Raw genomic sequence first — 17,676 nt, forward strand, 5'->3', positions numbered from 1 at the left:
TTATCAATAAAGTAGTATTATAATTTTCAACAAAATAAGATGTATATGAAGTAATTGTAGATCACTTGGTTGTGAGAGATTTAGTTTTTTTTTACATTTTATATTCTAATTTTATAGAAAATAATTAAAAGTAAAAACAAGAATCAATTATGAATATTATATAGTGATAGTAAATCATTTTTATATTTAATATTGAAATTAAAATTAACACACTTAAAAATAATATAATCTAATATTAACATAAATAAATAAATAATTTATTTTCAGTATATCATATGCTCTAAAATTATTTTTGTTTGGTTAAATTTTTGTCTCTAGGATGTAAAGAAATAGGTTAATGTCCTATACCTAGAAGCATCTTGCAAGGAGTGAAATCCTATCCCTAATGACCAAAAGCCCTCAAAAATGAATAATTTCATGTGACTCAGTAATTTTAGTAAATAATAGTAATGAGTAATTCCAAAATAACAACTAATAATAATTGTCCTCCTCACCCCTTGTGAATAATTATGATGATTCATTCTATAATAACAACCCATAATAATTGTCCTCCTCGCACACCTGGTTTAGAACCATATACGTTTTCAATTGCGGAAAAAATACATAAATAAATCTCGAGACAAGATTCCTCACACTGCTGTACTGACAAAGTTGCCATTTAACCCTGTTCTGCCTAGCGCTGAGACATTGCAGGCGATTTCGAACTTAGGTGTGAAAATTTTAACTGTGCCAAAACTCAGTCTAATCATTGCTGCAAGTGCTGGGCTTTGCTGCTAAACCAATACTTTGTTGAATGTTACGCTGAAAGCTATCAACACAATTCAATTTCGATCAAGTCGGCCGCATTTTCTCATTCCTCTTCGCAAACTGAAATTCTTTGGGAGTGAGGTAAATTTCCTAGCTCTGGGAATTCTCCAGTAATACAAAATACACCGAGTGTTGAATCAGGATTAATTGTGGGAATCTCCCACGAACTTATGGCTAAACTACAGCCCAGCTGACAAAGCCCGGTACATTATTTAAAAGAAAACTAATTTTTTAAAGAAATTTCATGAAACCTCGCTTAACTGAATATCCTTCACAGGTTTTATCATATGGAGAGAAAGTGCCCATGTAACCAGCTGCTGCAAGCTTTCATACATCTTGCTGAATACAAACATGAAAGCGCTGAGGCAATTCGATGCCCACAAGCTCATCAGTGGTATACATAGGGAGAATATACACAAACCACAAGGTAATAAATCTCTATACCTGCCCACATATGCTTCCCTATTAAACACATGTACCCACATCAAACAGCTCAGCCAACTCCACGCCCATATGCTCATTACTGGATTTATGAACCAGGACATAAATCTTTCATCCAGACTTGTGAGCATGTATGCCATGTTTGGCAGCATGGCGAATGCACGGCAACTGTTTGACAAAATGCCAAACCAAAATGCGTTTTTATGGAATGTGATGATCAGAGGATATGCCACCAGTGGATTCTGTGACGGAGCCATTGAACTCTATTACCAAATGGAGAAAGCAGGTATACGGCCAGACACTTTCACTTTTAATTTTGTGCTCAAGGCCTGTGCTGGCCTGTTGTCTTTAGGGGTAGGGAAGGAGATTCATGATCAGATAATCAGATTGGGACTTGAGTCTGATCTGTTTGTGGGGAATGCCCTTGTGGGCATGTACTCCAAGTGTGGGGAGATGGGAAAAGCACGCCAAGTGTTTGACAAGATGCCAAAGAGAGATGTCGTCTCATGGAATGAGATGATTGCGGGGTATGCCATCAATGGACCTTATGAGGAGGCCATTGCACTACATTACAAAATGCAGGAGTCAGGAATTGAGCCAGACAGTTTTAGTTATAATTTTGTATTCAAGGCGTGCGCTGAGATGTCTGCTCTAGTCGAGGGGAAGGCCATTCATGACCACGCATTCAGAAGTGGGTTTGAGTCAGTTGTATTTGTGGGGAACTCCCTTGTGGCTATGTATGCCAAGTGTGGGGAATTAGAGAGTGCACGTGAAGTGTTTGACAGAATGCCAACGAAAGATGTGGTTTCATGGAATACAATGATTGGCGGGTATGGACACAATGGGAGTTGTGATGAGGCATTGTGTCTCTTTAATCAAATGCAATCAGAAGGCGTTAAGCCAACCACAGTAAGTATGGCAAGCGTGATTCCAGTGTTTGCAGAATTGGCAGCTTTACAACAAGCTAAATGGATTCATGGATATATAATTAAAAGTGGATTTGACTCTGATGTTTTTGTTGGATCTGCCCTCGTAGACTTGTATGCCAAATGTGGAAGTATAGAGACGGCACGCCAAGTGTTTGACAAAATGCTTAAAAGAAACGTGGTCTCATGGAGTGCGATGATTGATGGTTATGGAATGTATGGTCAGGGGGATAAGGCCCTTGAAATTTTTAGCCAAATGCAACAGAGAGGTGTAAAGCCGGATCATGTGACCTTCATCTGTGTTTTGTCTGCATGCAGTCATGCAGGCCTTGTGGAAGAAGGCTGGCATTATTTTGATTGTATGATTCGAGATCACTGCATCGCACCCTGTGGGGAGCACTATGCATGTATGGTTGACCTTCTTGGACGTGCTGGGCATCTGGACGAGGCACGAAACTTCATTGAAAAGATGCCGTTTGAACCAGGCACTAATGTTTGGGGTGCATTGCTAGGAGCCTGCAGCATTCACTGCAATATTGAGTTAGGAGAATGGGTTGCAAAACGTGTTTTTGACTTAGACCCAAAAAATGCTGGTCGTTACGTACTCCTCTCAAACATCTATGCTGCTGCTGGTAGATGGAATGATGTGGTAAAGGTGAGAGCGTTGATGAGGGAAAGGGGGGTGAGAAAAATCGCAGGATGCAGCTCGATTGAAGTAAATAACAGGATTCATGCATTCCTTGTGGGAGACAAATCACATCCCGAATCTGAAAAAATCTATGCAATGTTGGAGGACTTAGGTGTGCTTATTAAGGATGCAGGATACGTGCCTAATACAAATTTCGTATTGCATGATGTGGAGGAGGAGGTGAAGGAAGACTTACTTGGCAGTCACAGTGAGAAGTTGGCCATTGCATTTGGTCTACTCAGTACCAGCCCTGGAACCCCAATCCGCATTACCAAGAACCTCCGTGTATGTGGTGATTGCCACATTGCTACAAAGTACATCTCCAAGATTGTCAAACGAGAAATTATTGTGAGGGATGCAAACCGTTTCCATGTTGTTAAGGAAGGATTATGTTCTTGTGGGGATTACTGGTAAGTTTAATTAAGATAATTACCAAAAGTAGGAATTGGTAACAACAAACATGAGTGTTTCACTGTCCTAGGATTAGTAACTGTGATCTAGGCATTAATTTGTTTCGCAGGCAATGCAACCTTTGGACATCCACGGAGTAAAAAAGTGGACTCTAAATCAATTTATGGGAAGATGTTGTAAACTAAAGCCATGATACATACGTTTATTGATAGAGACCAGAATACCACTATAAATATTCAGAGCAATTGTTTCTGGCAATATCTGTCAATTAAAGCATCATAACCATAACATTAGGTAGTCTATATTTCCAGGCTTGCTAAATGTGATTACTTGGGCAGACTAGCTTATTTATTTTTGAGCTGGGAAACTTCATCACTCAAGCATAGTGCTGTGCTTATTAGGCATGCACATTCTCATCATAGTTTGACAGGTCCACATTGTTATGATAGGTCCATTTGCATTGTATCTAGATTGTTTCAATCATCAAAATGCGCAATGGAATTTTACATGAATTCTCTACTCTCTGTCTGTATGGTTGAATTCACAGGAGGGTTTGAGCCAGAAAATACACCATGTTCTTATTTTAACCAGCACCATCTTCAGCGTTACTTTAGAAATTATATTTATCTTTACCCAAACTATATATATAACAAAAAGCATATGGCTAACCTAACCGGGTTTTTTGGAACAAGCTCGCCCTCTGCATCAAGTGTACAATTCTCTATGCTTCTTACCTTCGATTCTTACCTTCGAGCATTTCGCATACCCTTTGAGTTCATTAAAACCATCTATATCCTGTAATGGCCTTACAAATATTTCTTCAGAAATTTGTATACATCCTAAATTGGAACTGATTTCAGTTTTGCAGTGATCCCTTGTTTGCATATTATAGTCAATCTCTCTCTGCTTTTCTTACAACTTTTTTCTTACAACTTTTGATCAGTGTCACTGTAAGTGTATTTTGCTTCATTTTCAACAACAATTCTCCTTCTCGTTGTGCTTACCTTCCCCTCGTTGCCCCCTAAGAACTAATTTGCATTTAAGCGAATGACTTATGAGTTACGAACTCTAAATTCTTCAATTCCTGAGTTTCAAAATGAGATGGTTCCAATTATGACCCTCCCTAAAATCTGCAAAATGACGAAATAACTATGTGTACCTAACTAGGTTGATCTTAGTTTCACATGAGCTAGGTCTTACCCAGACCCCAAGCTGGTAAATAAAATCTTTCCAGTTATATATTATTAATTAAAAAATTCTAATAATAAGCACAATCAATAAATTGAACAAAAGATAAAATGACACAAAACAATATCTATTACAATAATTACATCAACGTTCATGATCAAAGTAATGAATATGGTTTGTAAATTAGGCTTTACATTCTCAATAACAAGTGAGTTGGATTAGTAAACATTGAGTTTATTATCAAACATCTCATGAAAGTCATTGCCATGGGAGTTCATTTGTGATGCAAGTGAATCAACTAGTGATGTTGACATTGATGGACATGTTGAAGAGGAAGATATATTTCACTCTTGTGTAATCATTAATAAATATTCTTCCTTCTCAAGTGCATACCCCCGGCTAATGGTAATGATTTGGATGCAATTCGTGTAACGAAGACAAAAAGCAACAAGTGACAAATGGATGCAATCAACAAAAAATAATGCACAAAAGAAAATGGTCAAAGAATATTTGGGAGCTTGTATGGGAATGACCATAAAGAGATGAGTGAGAAGATTGAGGTTTACACTGCAAACTTGGTCTAGAAGAGCTCTCATTCCAGTGTAAAATTGTCATGGTGGGTGTCGAACAACAATAGGGTGCTACTTTAGGGAAACCCATTATATGAAGGTTTTGTCATTGGATGTGTGTTAAGGGGAAGAAATGAGTTAAATTGATGCACTCATGTCTAATGGGGGAATTCTACAAGGAATTTGGGTGGTAGAAGATTCATATGCAATGTTGTAGAAGGAATACCGAAATTTATATCCCAGTTTAGGAATGTACCTCATTGATCCAACTATGGTTAGGAGAATCATCCAAAAGTACCTTGAAATCTAGTGCATGGCAATGCACCCATGAAACAACAATTGGAAAGTTTTATCAATTTTTTTATGAGTTATTAAATAAATGGAAATGTTCTCAACATTCAGCTATTTGACAACATTGCATTCAATGGAAAAATCAAGCGGTTTTGTTATTTCAAATTAGACCAAGGAAGTTTCTTCCCAAGCATGAGTAAGGAAAGATGGATGGAAACTATTCACATCACCAAGGAGGACATAGTCTAAAGGTTTTACAACATATTCTTCCATTCCAAAAGTTGTCAAAGCCTTAAAGAACTCTATATTGAAAGGGAATACTAAGTCCAAAGAGGTAGGAAAATCAGAAAATGCCATCAAATAGTGTGCAACATAACAAGTCTCATGACCTATTGTTAAAGGCTTCTTCTCGTCACAAGTATAGACTTGAATTAGGGTAGACAAAGCCATAAGCAAAAGATCATTTAGAATTGGCCCCAACAATGATGAGTCATTATAAAGATCAAGCTAGCATTTAAAATACATGAATAAAATTGTGAAAGCACACCCAAGGGAAAAACATTATTTGAAGCAGGGGTAGCAATGCATTTACATTCATTGATAAATACCACTTTTCCTTCATGGGAAATTTCATAGTAAGAAAGACAAACGATGAAAGTACCATCATGGCATGCATATAGTTCTAAGACAAATGGTGCAACTACTTCAATGGCATACATATGGTTCCTCCTATGTTACATGTTGTGGTCCAAACAACATCACAACTTCTACATCAATCAAAACATTTTTACTACCTAAGATGAAAAATAAGTTATTTACAACTCCTAGACATCGGGAAGGACTCCCATAAAAGGTTCTTAAAGTAATTTGTAGTGGTGACAAGACTAGTAGAGCCCATTTTCTTCCATATGGCCATCGACATGCCAATGAGGAAGCTCCCTCATCCACTATGCATTGATGGTTGTCGAAATTCCTAATAGTGACACTTGAAGGCTACAAAATAAGGGAGAATGATTCAATATTATATAAATCAAATGTAATTAATCTAGAATTTGTAGGTTCAATGCCTCTTAATAGCTTTCAACAAAGCCTTATGTTGCTAAGGAAAAGTTTACAATGCCTTAAAAATAACATATCACAATGGGATTGCACTAAATTTGTAACAACATTGCAGTATTGAGCTGCCCTAGTGTGAGCAATATGTGCCTTTCTTAGATCTCTAGACAAAGCCAATGAAGGTTTCACCTTTAGTAGGTTAATTCACACAAGAACTATTAGAGAAAGCATCATAGTGTCCTTGCTAGTGGAAGACTCAAGGTTAAGTGTCACATAATTATGATTAAACATTTGGAGATTCACCATATTGGAAATAACCAAGATGTGATGATGGTTGAGGGTCACCCTTTTGGAAGTTGTTCGAAGAGGATGAAGTGTTAATTGATTAACCTTGATTAGCAACTAGTTTACACAAAGGGAAATGTTATTGCAACATTGCATGATGTTGTTAGGTTTCGTTGATTGCATAGATGAGTCCTCTCTTGTTTGATTTTACCAAGATGAGGGAACTTGTGAGCATATGTATCATTCATACAAACATGCATGTTTAAGTTACACCATTGTTTTTGGGTTTGATCCTAATTTATACTAATTTTTACTCCAATATTAGTTTCATTTCCTTGAGCATAAGTATGCTCAAGTTTATGTCATTGTTATTGTGTTTGACTCTACTTAACAATATTTTTTCCCTAGCATCAATATCATCACCCCTTTCCCTTGGTTCTTATTCCTTTTCATGTTCTTTTCTTTCTTGCCATGATCAATGTTGGAAAATTAGAAAGGAAGTAAAGATTTTCTTGATCTTGATAATTACTTGTGATGTTTCTTATTATTATGATGCTTTATCTTTCTTTAATTCATCAATCAATTACCAAAAGCAACAACACATAAAACAATAGACACAAGATGTAGGCACATGCCAGGGCAAAACCTCCCTTGAGGGGAAAAACCAGTCAAGATAATTCTTCCTTTCAATAGAATTCTTTGAGACTCTTCACCCTAGACCTTGACCAGACCTTCCCTCCACACCAAGTCAACCTCCTAGAATTTCGACATCTTTCCATCAACTTCGACTAGGGCAGTAACTCATGGCAACTGGCAGCTTCCGACAACAACGAAACTTAGGAGATGTTGAGCCTCCAAAATGTCATACATTTTTACCTTCATCGCCACTATTTCACTCACATTTCGCAACTCTATAACCTTACATTAGCCTCCATTTTCATGTCCATATGTCGTGACATTAGTGTTTTCCAAAGTTATTAGTTTCAAGTATTTAGAGTGGATTTATGTTTAAAAGTTAGAAAAATAACATAGATTTACTTATACCTAAAGGTGAAATATGTTTGGTGACATGTGTAAGTGATTTGGAAGGTTCCAAGACACTCTTATGTGGCCTCCAAGGTTCAATTGTGAATTCTCTTCAAGATTGAAAGAAGATTTGGGAGGAGTCAAACATTTCTCATGGGATAAAATATCTCAATAAAGGATTATTCAAAGAGATTTGAGGAGATAATCATTCAAGCCCATTTCAAGGAGAAGATCATGAGGATATGGATATCTCATCCAAGATTTGTGTGAGGATTTGAAGGGATCATATTTTGTAATTATGGAAATTGGTTGAGAGAAAACTGGAGTTGTATTTATGAGTTGCTTATCTCCTTTTCAAAGCAACTCATGTATAAATATGAGTGCTCTCTCTCTATTTTGGAGGAGATCTAATATGAGACGAATGTAATGTTATGTTATGTTATATAATGTTATGGTTGGAGAGGATTGTAAGTTAGTGTAATGTAATAGTGTTAGCCTCCTGCTGCAGCAAGTTAATCATCTTTCATGATCGACAGTTTTACATGCCAAATATGTCGTGCTATGCATGCTGCAATGCTCCATATTTGCTACATATGGCCACAAAGTATCCATAAGAGTAGGCTGGTCTAAGGGCCACTGCTGTGTTCCAATTTTGATTAAGCAATCCATTTTTGGTTTGAGGTAGTTTTTCAGTTGGAGGTACTCAGGCTGGAGTTCACTAAAATCTTTTTTTTTTCTCATCACCCTTATTATGTAACTCCCTATTAGTTTTTCCCTCCCCCTATTAAAATCATGTATATAACACTCCCCTATGTAAATATCCCATCCCTGGCACTATAGCCATAATTATACTAAGTCAGGGAAATCTCAGTCCATCTGGGACTGTTTTTAGCCCATCCGAGTCATTGAGGAACTAGTTTGACATCTGGTCAGCTAGCAACCTCTCCCTTAACCCTAAAAACCCCCAAAAAATCCACATTCCACCCCTAACCCAAATTTCCTGCGCATAAACATTAACCCACGCCTTTATTTAACCCCACAAACCCGTTTTCCTAAGTCTATAACCCGCCGCGCATATTAAATTCAGAATATTCCTGTGAATATTCCCGCCCGTTAACCCCATATCCCGTCGCGTCCGCCGCCAGCCGTCCGATACACAGCCCCACAGATCTACGGCTGGCGGGCATCCTTATCCCCGACGCGCTCGGCCTTTAACGTCCGGGAGTTCGGCGGTTTTGCCGCCGTACTCCTGCCACGCGTCAGGCGCCGGGTTGTGGCGGAGCCCCTCCCTCCGAAACCGCCATCCCCCATAAGCGGTGCACCACATACCGCTTACCACCCGGTGACGTCACCAGCCCACGTCACCCCCCTTGTACAGTCACTCGATGAGTCACCTGCCTGCGTGGCCTCCTGCCACGTGTCCCGCCACCGTACTTGCCACGTCATCGTCCGTACGAGATGACGTCTTGCTGATGTCATCCCACCACGTCGCCATGCTGACATCATGCTGACGTCACCCGCCGTACAATGCTGACGTCATCAACCCTTTTTTTGACGCAGAGACGCGAAAGTCGCACTTCGAAGCCCCGGAATCGAATTCTGAGGCCGAAAAGGCACAAAAATGATCAGTTTTCTTCACAGAGCATGCCAAAAGGATCAGAAGACAATTCCAGATGATACAAAGGCCGAACAACGGCCATTTACTGGTGATTAGACACGCAGCACAGCAGATCAGCAGCCCAGATTTTGTCAGAGAGTATCAGTGGAAGAAAGGACGCCAGAAAGAATCAGTCATGATTTTTTAGGGGCTCGAGGCACCTGAACATTGATGAAGCCCCCAGAAAATCAAATCGATAAGCATCAGCCCATCCTTGCTTTCAAATCACCGTCAAGACATTTAAGGCACCAGGGCAGCAATAAAGCATAAACCCATACCCATTTATTGCAGAAAGCACTGCAGCAAGCCACCGAGGATAGCATCATTCATTCAGTTTTGACACATTGGCCCTGAGCACGGCCCGAGACATTCTTTGCATTTATTTCTAGATAGGATTAGGTCAAGTAGTCATTTTTATGACCTACTTAGGTCAAGATGTAATAAAGGAACTCTGCATAGAGTTTTGCCCTATATATACCACCCTCTGTATAGTTTTAAGGGTTGTTCAATTGATAATTTTCGCCAGAGACTCGCTGTGTATACCTGAATTTTTCTGTAATCAAAGATTGCTTAAAGCTTGGAGAGCGAACTGTCTGTTGTTGATGAATGTGTTGAAGAGTTGAAGATGGAATTCCTACGCTGTGGCCCGAAGCAATAAGTGCCTCTTATCTTTGTTTATGTGTTTGCCATTATCTAAATAGCAAGAAAAAAGAATAGCCTAGAATTAGTTTAAATACTCTCTATGCTCAATTCCTGCTGTTTCTTGATGTTTTCTTCTGAATGAATTGGTTATGAACATTGAATTCCTTCTGGCTCATGTTTACCCCAGTTCACCTGTGCTGGCCAATTATCTAGGGATTCTTAACTGCTCCTAGGTAGTGCCTTGTTGTTTCCTCTGCTAATTTGTTGGAGAGATTCTTAATTGCCTCTCTTTCTTTAGCATTCTTGCCATCCCTGGAAACCTGAAAGTTGCTTCTGCTTCAGTTATCTTGCTCCATTTTCCCCTCACTGTTATTAAGGAAAGACAGCAGCAGTTCCCCCTCCTCGACTCCACGCCCAATGGTTTGAAACATTCAGACTATACTCAGCCTCTCTACCTGAAAGTGTCAGTTTTCCCACCAAAACTCAATCAAAACCCCTGTGCATCATAACTAGCCTAAAATCACCCCCTTCAACAAAGCTAAATCATAAAGAGAGAGCCCTCTCTGACTGCAGGCAGGCTAGGGCCTGCAGTCCAAAGTTGGTTTGTGGTTACCTCGGCCGTATCCCTTTAGGAGTCAAAAGGGACAACCTGAGTGATAACAAATAGATTGAGATTTCTTTATTGTGAATGTGAGTTCACATGTGTTTGTTTTGGTTATTCGTTATTTTGTTGCTTTTCATATGTTGTTTTTCTTTTATGAAATTTCATATTTCTAGATTAATTTAATTTATGCAATTTAATTTCAGTTGTGTGCTTCAATTTCAAACATTAGATTAGGTTAATTTGGCTTCAATTTTGCATATATTGTGCATGTGCCTCATAAGTCTACGAAATCCTCGGGTTGACAATTAATGATTGGGAAATTATTAAATGACAATACTTTCGCCCAACATTTTGGCGCCGTTGCTGGGGAGGCACAATGAATTGAAGTTTAGTTTACTTTTCCGCAAGAGTGATTTCATTTCCTAGGTTTGATTTGATTGTCATTAAATTGCTTGCTTACCAGCTATCCTAGTTTGCTTGCTTGACAACTGAATCACTAGTTGTTATTTACTGCTTTCTATATTATCATAGTTTGATTTAGTTTTCTTGCTTGATAACCACAAATGTGTTTAATTTCTGCAAAGTATGATTTATGGTTTTCGCAAGAATAGGTACATGCAACTAGTTTATTTTCATTTAGTTTTACATTCAGATTTTAGTTTTGGGCACTCCCACTAATCCATATGTATATCACTAATCCATATGTGTATCAGTGAGATGATTCAACGATGAGTATAAGTTTGGAACAACTCACTCAGGTCCTAGCAAAAGCCAGGATCTCCTCTTCCCAAGAAGAAGAGATCTTAACCACTTTCAAAAGCTTAACTACTCTTCCAGAAGAAAACAAAGAATCAACCTTTGAAGAATCCTATACATCTGATGAGGAACAATTATTCAAACATGAGATTAAGGACAACAAAGGGGAGCTACAACATGATTTAAATCAGAGTAGAAATCATGCCTATGAAAGCCTTATCGAAAGATGGTTTCAATGGTTTCAAGCAAATAATAGGTTAGATCAATTTCATTTTTGTTTTTATTTCGCTAAATCATAGTGACAACAATTAAATTCAATCATTCTTGTATATTTTCATTTTAAATTCGTGAAATTGGAAATGAATATATTTTTACTACTATTGCGTGAATGGTTACATTGGAAATTTAATTACACATAATAATTTGAAATTTCCAATTAGCATAAAGTATGTAGGATGTTGTTTTCAGTGTCGAATAAGTATGCTCTCCTCTCGTATCTTTACACGATCTCGAGGATCAAGAAGTAGGATGTTTATAAATGTTTTCAAGAATGAATAAATTAGAGGTTTGCAATATGCTTATCTCCATTTGCTATTTTTTCCCCTACATCAATAAATTTTCTAGTTTGTTTTAAAAATAGGATTTTTTATTTTTATTTTTTAAATTTTTTTTTTAAAGTAGTTAAAAAAACAATACAAAATAAATTTTATTTTTAAATTTTAGTTTTTAATAAAAATACAAAAAAATGTATTTTCCAGTGTGATGGCGCAAATGGATTTAGAAAGAAGGAACCGGTGCCAGCCATAGAAATGATTCGACTAACACCATGCCTAGCTATTCACCAAGTATCTCGACCACGCTCCAAATCACACCCATCTGCCCATGAGCGCAGGTCTTCCACTAGCATTTCGCCAATTCCATAGGCATATCGTTTCTTTCATAAACCTCAAAGCCAGTTTAGAGCTTCATGCATTTGCTAACTTTTATGTTGGGAATTTCTGATAATTCCAGAACAAAAATGAATGTGAACAGAGAATAATGCTCTGTTTTAACGCAGGATCTTAACACAGGGAAGCAAAAAATTGCTTTCAAAACAGAGTTTCACATATGCACAATGAAATTTGCATTCATTAATAACACTGGCTATTACAACAAGAAGATCTTCCTCTTAACAGAGGGATTGCACATGAACACTTCAGTTCCACAAAAAATTTACTTTGTCTCTGTCTTCAAATTCTACACTATTGTGTGTAAAAACAATTTCTTTACATTCACTGCTGTAAAAAAAATCTTCTCGTTTCATTCACGCTGCTGCATATTTCATTTTAATCTCTAAAAAAAAAATTGCTCTCGCGCTGCTACACATTCCTTTTGTTTTCTCAACGGACAACCACAAAAAAAACTTCACGCTACTGCGTATTTCCCTTTGCATATGCAAAAAATAACAAAAAAAACATAACAATACTATATTCTATGCCCATACTTCCCGTGAATTAAAAAACTAATATAATTCAAAGCTTTTACCAACGTTTACCATTCACATTAAATTTCATTAATGTTTATTTTCTAACAAAACTGGCGGTCAACGAGAATTGCACTTCACGTCAAGTCATGATGCAGGCATGTATCAACCGTTGATCTCATCGGACGGTTGAAAAACCATATCGCGTGGCCTTTTTTGCTGAAGTTTACGCTTCGGGAAAAAACCTATTTTGCAAAACGGCTCATCCACGTGTCGGCTGCTGATTGTAATCGCTGCCCCTCCGATATATACCACCGTCTCATGAAAAGCGGTGCGATGAACACTGGCGGTTTTTTGAAATATAACGCGGTAGTGGAAATTATAATTTCAACACTCCCCTTTAATTTCAATTGCTGGGTTATCAGTCATACCCAAACATTTCCTCAAAAATTCAAAACTTTTCTGCCCTAATGGTTTGGTCAGAATGTCTGCAACTTGCTCCTGAGTTCTGCAGTGTTGTAAAACAATTTCTCCATTGTTTACAATTTCTATGATGTAATGAAACTTTGTGTCAATGTGTTTCGTTCTCTTATGAAACACAACATTCTTGGATAATGAAATAGCTGAACTATTGTCACAAAAAATCACAGTTTCTTTAGCTTGCTCTTGGCATAAGCTCCTTAACATCATTCTCATCCAAATTTCTTGACATGTTGCTGCTGTAGCTGCCACATATTCTGCTTCTGCTGTTGAAAACGCTTGTACAATAGGCTGTTTTTTAGAAGCCCATGAAATGGCTCCTGAACCCATGTGAAAAACATAACCGTCTGTGCTTTTTCGATCATCTACACTTCCAGCCCAATCACTATTAGTGTATCCAATTAAATCTGAACATTCTGAAGTAGTATATAAAATGCCAAACCTTTTAGTACCTTTAACATACCTCATAATCCTTTTTGCTGTCTGCCAATGTGCTTCTTTTGGCCTCTCCATGAATCTGAAAATTAAACTAATAGCATATATTATGTCCGGCCTAGTTGCAGTCAAATATATGAGGCTGCCAACTATGATCTTGTACAAACTAGGATCAAATTCCTTGATGTTGTCCTCTTTGCTGAGTTTTAATCCCATCACTGTGGGAGTGATTGTTGCTTTGCTCTCCTGCATATTAAATCTTTCCAACACTTCATTAACATATTTCGCTTGTGAGATAAAAATCTCATTTCCATTTTGTTCTACTTCTATTCCTAAGAAGTATCTTAACAAATCCATGTCAGTCATTTCAAATTCTTATTTCATGACTGTTTTGAAATTTTCAATGAGGTAATCATTGTTACCTGTGAAAATAACATCATCAACATATAACACAACAATTACTATTTTACCATCCTTTTATTTGATATAGAGGGTGGGTTCTCCCTCACACTTTTCAAATCCATTTTCTAGTAGATAGGAATCTATCTTACTGTACTACGCTCTTGGTGCTTGCTTCAGCCCATAAAGAGCTTTCTTCAATCTGCACACTTTGTGCTCTTGGCCTTTCTTTTCATAGCCTAGAGGTTGTTCAATGTAAACCTCTTCCATTAACACTCCATTTAGGAATGCTGACTTCACATCCATTTGGTAAACTTTCCACTTGTTTTGTGCTGCTATGGATAGCACTGCTCTCACGGTTTCCATTCTAGCAACCAGTGCAAAAGTTTCCTCATAGTCTCTCCCATACTGCTGCTTATACCCTTTGACAACAAGTCTTGCCTTGTGTCTTTCTATTTTGCCTTCAACATTACTCTTGGTCTTGTAGACCCATTTAACTCCAATGACTTCTTTTCCTTTTGGTAGTTCAACTAGATCCCATCTCTTGTTTCTTTCTATGGCATTGATCTCCTCATCCATAGCTTCTATCCATTTCCTATCTTTAATTGCTTCTTCGAAATGAACAAGGTCATCAACATGACAATATAAAGCAAACAAAGAGTTCATACCTTCATTTGCTACCTCTTGTTCATAAATGTCACTTAAATTTCTGAACTTCTTACCTCTTTCACTTGGTGTGCAAGTTCTTGAAGAAGCACTTGAATTTCCTCCTTGTGGTGTGCTTGGAGAAGCACTTTCATTTCTCATCAAGGGTGTCTCTTGCTGTCCTTGTGTTGGTGCTACTATTTGGGGATGTATTTCAGCCATCTCCTCATCATCTTCATCATGTGACAAAGGGTTTTTAACATTCACTGTTTTCCCTACGCTTCCATCCCAAGTTTCCTCCTCAATGAACTGAACATGTCTACTCACAATAAGCTTCTTGGTGGATGGGTTATACAACCTGTAAGCTTTGGATTCCTCACTGTATCCAATGAAAATACATTTCTTTCCTTTGTTGTCCAACTTCTTCCTTAGTTGATCTGAATGTGTGCATAAGCCACACATCCAAAAACTTTCATGTGGGTGACTCCTTGCTTTGTCCCACTCCATGCTTCTTCCGACACTCTGTTCATGACTGCTTTTGTAGGGCACCTAATCAAAATGTACGCTGCACAGTGTACAACTTCAGCCCAATAATCATTTGGCAAATGCTTTGCCTTTAACATACTCCTCGCCATATCCATGATTGTCCTGTTCTTCCTTTCGACAACTCCATTTTGCTGCGGAGTGTACCTAGTGGTAAACTGCTTATGAATTCCATTTTATCTACAAAAACATAGAAATTCCTTGGAGATATACTCACCTCCTCTATCAGTTCTTAGAATTTTGATATACAACCCGCTTTGGTTTTCTACTAGTGCTGTGAAATTGCAAAATCTTTCAAACACTTCACTTTTGTTCTTTAGGAAATAAACCCAAGTTTTTCTTGTAAAACCATCAATGAATGTTAGTATATAATGGCTGCCTGCAAGTGATGGAGTTTGCATCGGTCCACATAAATCTGAGTGGATAATCTCTAAGGGTGCTTTTCCCTTATGCTTTTCTCAGATGGAAAACTTTCTCTGTGTTGTTTCCCCAAGATACAACTTTCACAAAGGCTGTCTGGTTTCTCTATCAATGGTAATCCTCTTATCATTCATTTTCTATTCAACAAATTAAGACCTTAAAGTTGAGATGTCCAAATCTCAAGTGTCACAACCAATTTTTATCCTTTGGTTCACTTTGGAAAGCCTCTTGAGTCACTGCTGCTATTTGTTATTTATTTTTTAAATCTACCTTCATTATGAGAGGGAACATCCTGTTCCTTGTCATATTCACTTCAACAATACATCGTTTGCTGGGTGCTTTATCCATGATGGTGCAAACGTCATTCACAAAGAAAACATTGTAACCCTTTTGAACAAGTTGTCCAATACTTAAGATGTTACATTTCATTCCAAGAACATAATAAACATCTGTTATGGTTTTCTTTTCACCTTTCTTTGTTACATTCACTTCTCCTTTTCCCATAACTGAAACTTTATTATCAGTCCCTAGTGTGACTTGTGACTTCACATTCTGATCTAACATAGAAAACGGGGCTATGTTTCCTATCATATGGTTACTGCAACCAGAGTCTAGAAACCATACATTTTCGCTTTTTTCTTCAGCCATATTACAAGCTAAAAACAAATTATTTGCGCTGATATTTTCTCTAGTGAAATTTGCACTAGTTCTATTACTCATGTCATGCTGCTTCTTCCTACATTCATTTGCATAATGCCCATATTTTTTACAATAGTGACATTGGACATTGGATTTATCATACATTTGTTCTTGAGCATGATGTTGTCCACTTTGTTGACCGCTGCCTTAGCCTTGGTTCTGATTTCGATTGCTACCTCTTCCTTTCTTGTTTCTTCTGCCTTGACCTCTTCCTTTCTTGTTTCTTCTGCCTTGACCTCTTCCTCTTCCAAAGAACATCTGGGTCTTAAAGGCATGTTCTAGAGATGATTTTTCATTTCTACTCAATCTATGCTCATGTGTTATCAGTGATGCATGTAGTTCATCAACTGAGAAGTTTGTGAGATCCTTTGTTTCTTCTATGGTGGTAACAATCACATCGAACCTTGAGGGTAGGATCCTCAATAGTTTCTCCACAATCCTCATTTCTTCAAGAATCTTTCCATGAGACCTTATCTGTGTGACCAGACCAATCACATGTGTGAAGAATGAGTCAATATTATCTGACTCCTTCATGCAAAGATTCTCAAAATCTCTCCTCAGCAACTGTAGTTTTGCTGTCTTCACTTTCTCCATGCCTTGATAGGCTATTTTGAGAGTTTGCCATGCTTCTTTGGATGTCTTGGTTGCTGCTATCCTTGGAAACACACTCTCATGCACTGCTTGATACAAAAAGTAGAGGGATTTAGAATCCTTCTTCTTATTGCTCTTTAACAAATATTTCTTTGCTTGAGTTAAATTATTAAACTCATTTTCATCTGCTAGTTCTTCAAAACCATCATCAACAAATTCCCATAAGTCTTGGGAAGCAAGCAGAGCTCTCATAGTTATTCCTCAATGGGAGCTGAATATTACAGATACCCATGCTAGTGTTGGCTCCACCCATTCTTGCAGTCTTAATTATGCTTCAAAATACTTCACTGTGTATTAAAATAACTCACTGTCCTCACAAAAACTAGCTTGAGAAATACCTTGGATTTTTTGACTGAGTTTTCACTCTGCTGGAGAAGCTGCTGCAGCAAGAAACCTTCCTTCAGCTTCTTTGACACCTTCAAAGAGCCTGGACAAGCTCTAATACCATGTTGGGAATTTCTGATAATTCCAGAACAAAAATGAAACTGAACAGAGAATAATGCTCTGTTTTAACACAGGGTCTTAACACAGGGAAACAAAAAATTGTTTTCAAAACAGAGTTTCACATATGCACAACAAAATTTGCATTCATTAA

General features: G+C 37.7%; 1 protein-coding gene across 3 annotated transcripts; it reads left to right on the plus strand.

The window, feature by feature from the left end:
- Positions 1 to 592: 592 nt before the first annotated feature.
- LOC149214576 (pentatricopeptide repeat-containing protein At3g12770-like) lies at positions 593 to 3,518 on the plus strand. Of its 3 annotated transcripts, XM_089392329.1 has the most exons (3): positions 593 to 888; positions 1,085 to 1,234; positions 1,348 to 3,518. In XM_089392329.1, the coding sequence occupies exons 2-3, from the start codon at positions 1,181 to 1,183 to the stop codon at positions 3,274 to 3,276; spliced, it is 1,983 nt and encodes a 660-aa protein (XP_089248455.1). In that variant the 5' UTR covers positions 593 to 888; positions 1,085 to 1,180; the 3' UTR covers positions 3,277 to 3,518. The 3 variants fall into 3 exon arrangements, with proteins under 3 accessions (XP_089248455.1, XP_089248454.1, XP_089248453.1); XM_089392328.1 differs by having other exon boundaries at positions 593 to 1,234; XM_089392327.1 differs by having other exon boundaries at positions 1,085 to 3,518.
- The last annotated feature ends 14,158 nt before the right edge of the window (positions 3,519 to 17,676 follow it).

The sequence above is a fragment of the Pinus tabuliformis genome, chromosome 1_1 (assembly GCF_031772625.1).
Source record: "Pinus tabuliformis cultivar Carrire ecotype Pingquan chromosome 1_1, CPIR1, whole genome shotgun sequence".
Taxonomy (NCBI): Eukaryota; Viridiplantae; Streptophyta; class Pinopsida; order Pinales; family Pinaceae; genus Pinus; species Pinus tabuliformis.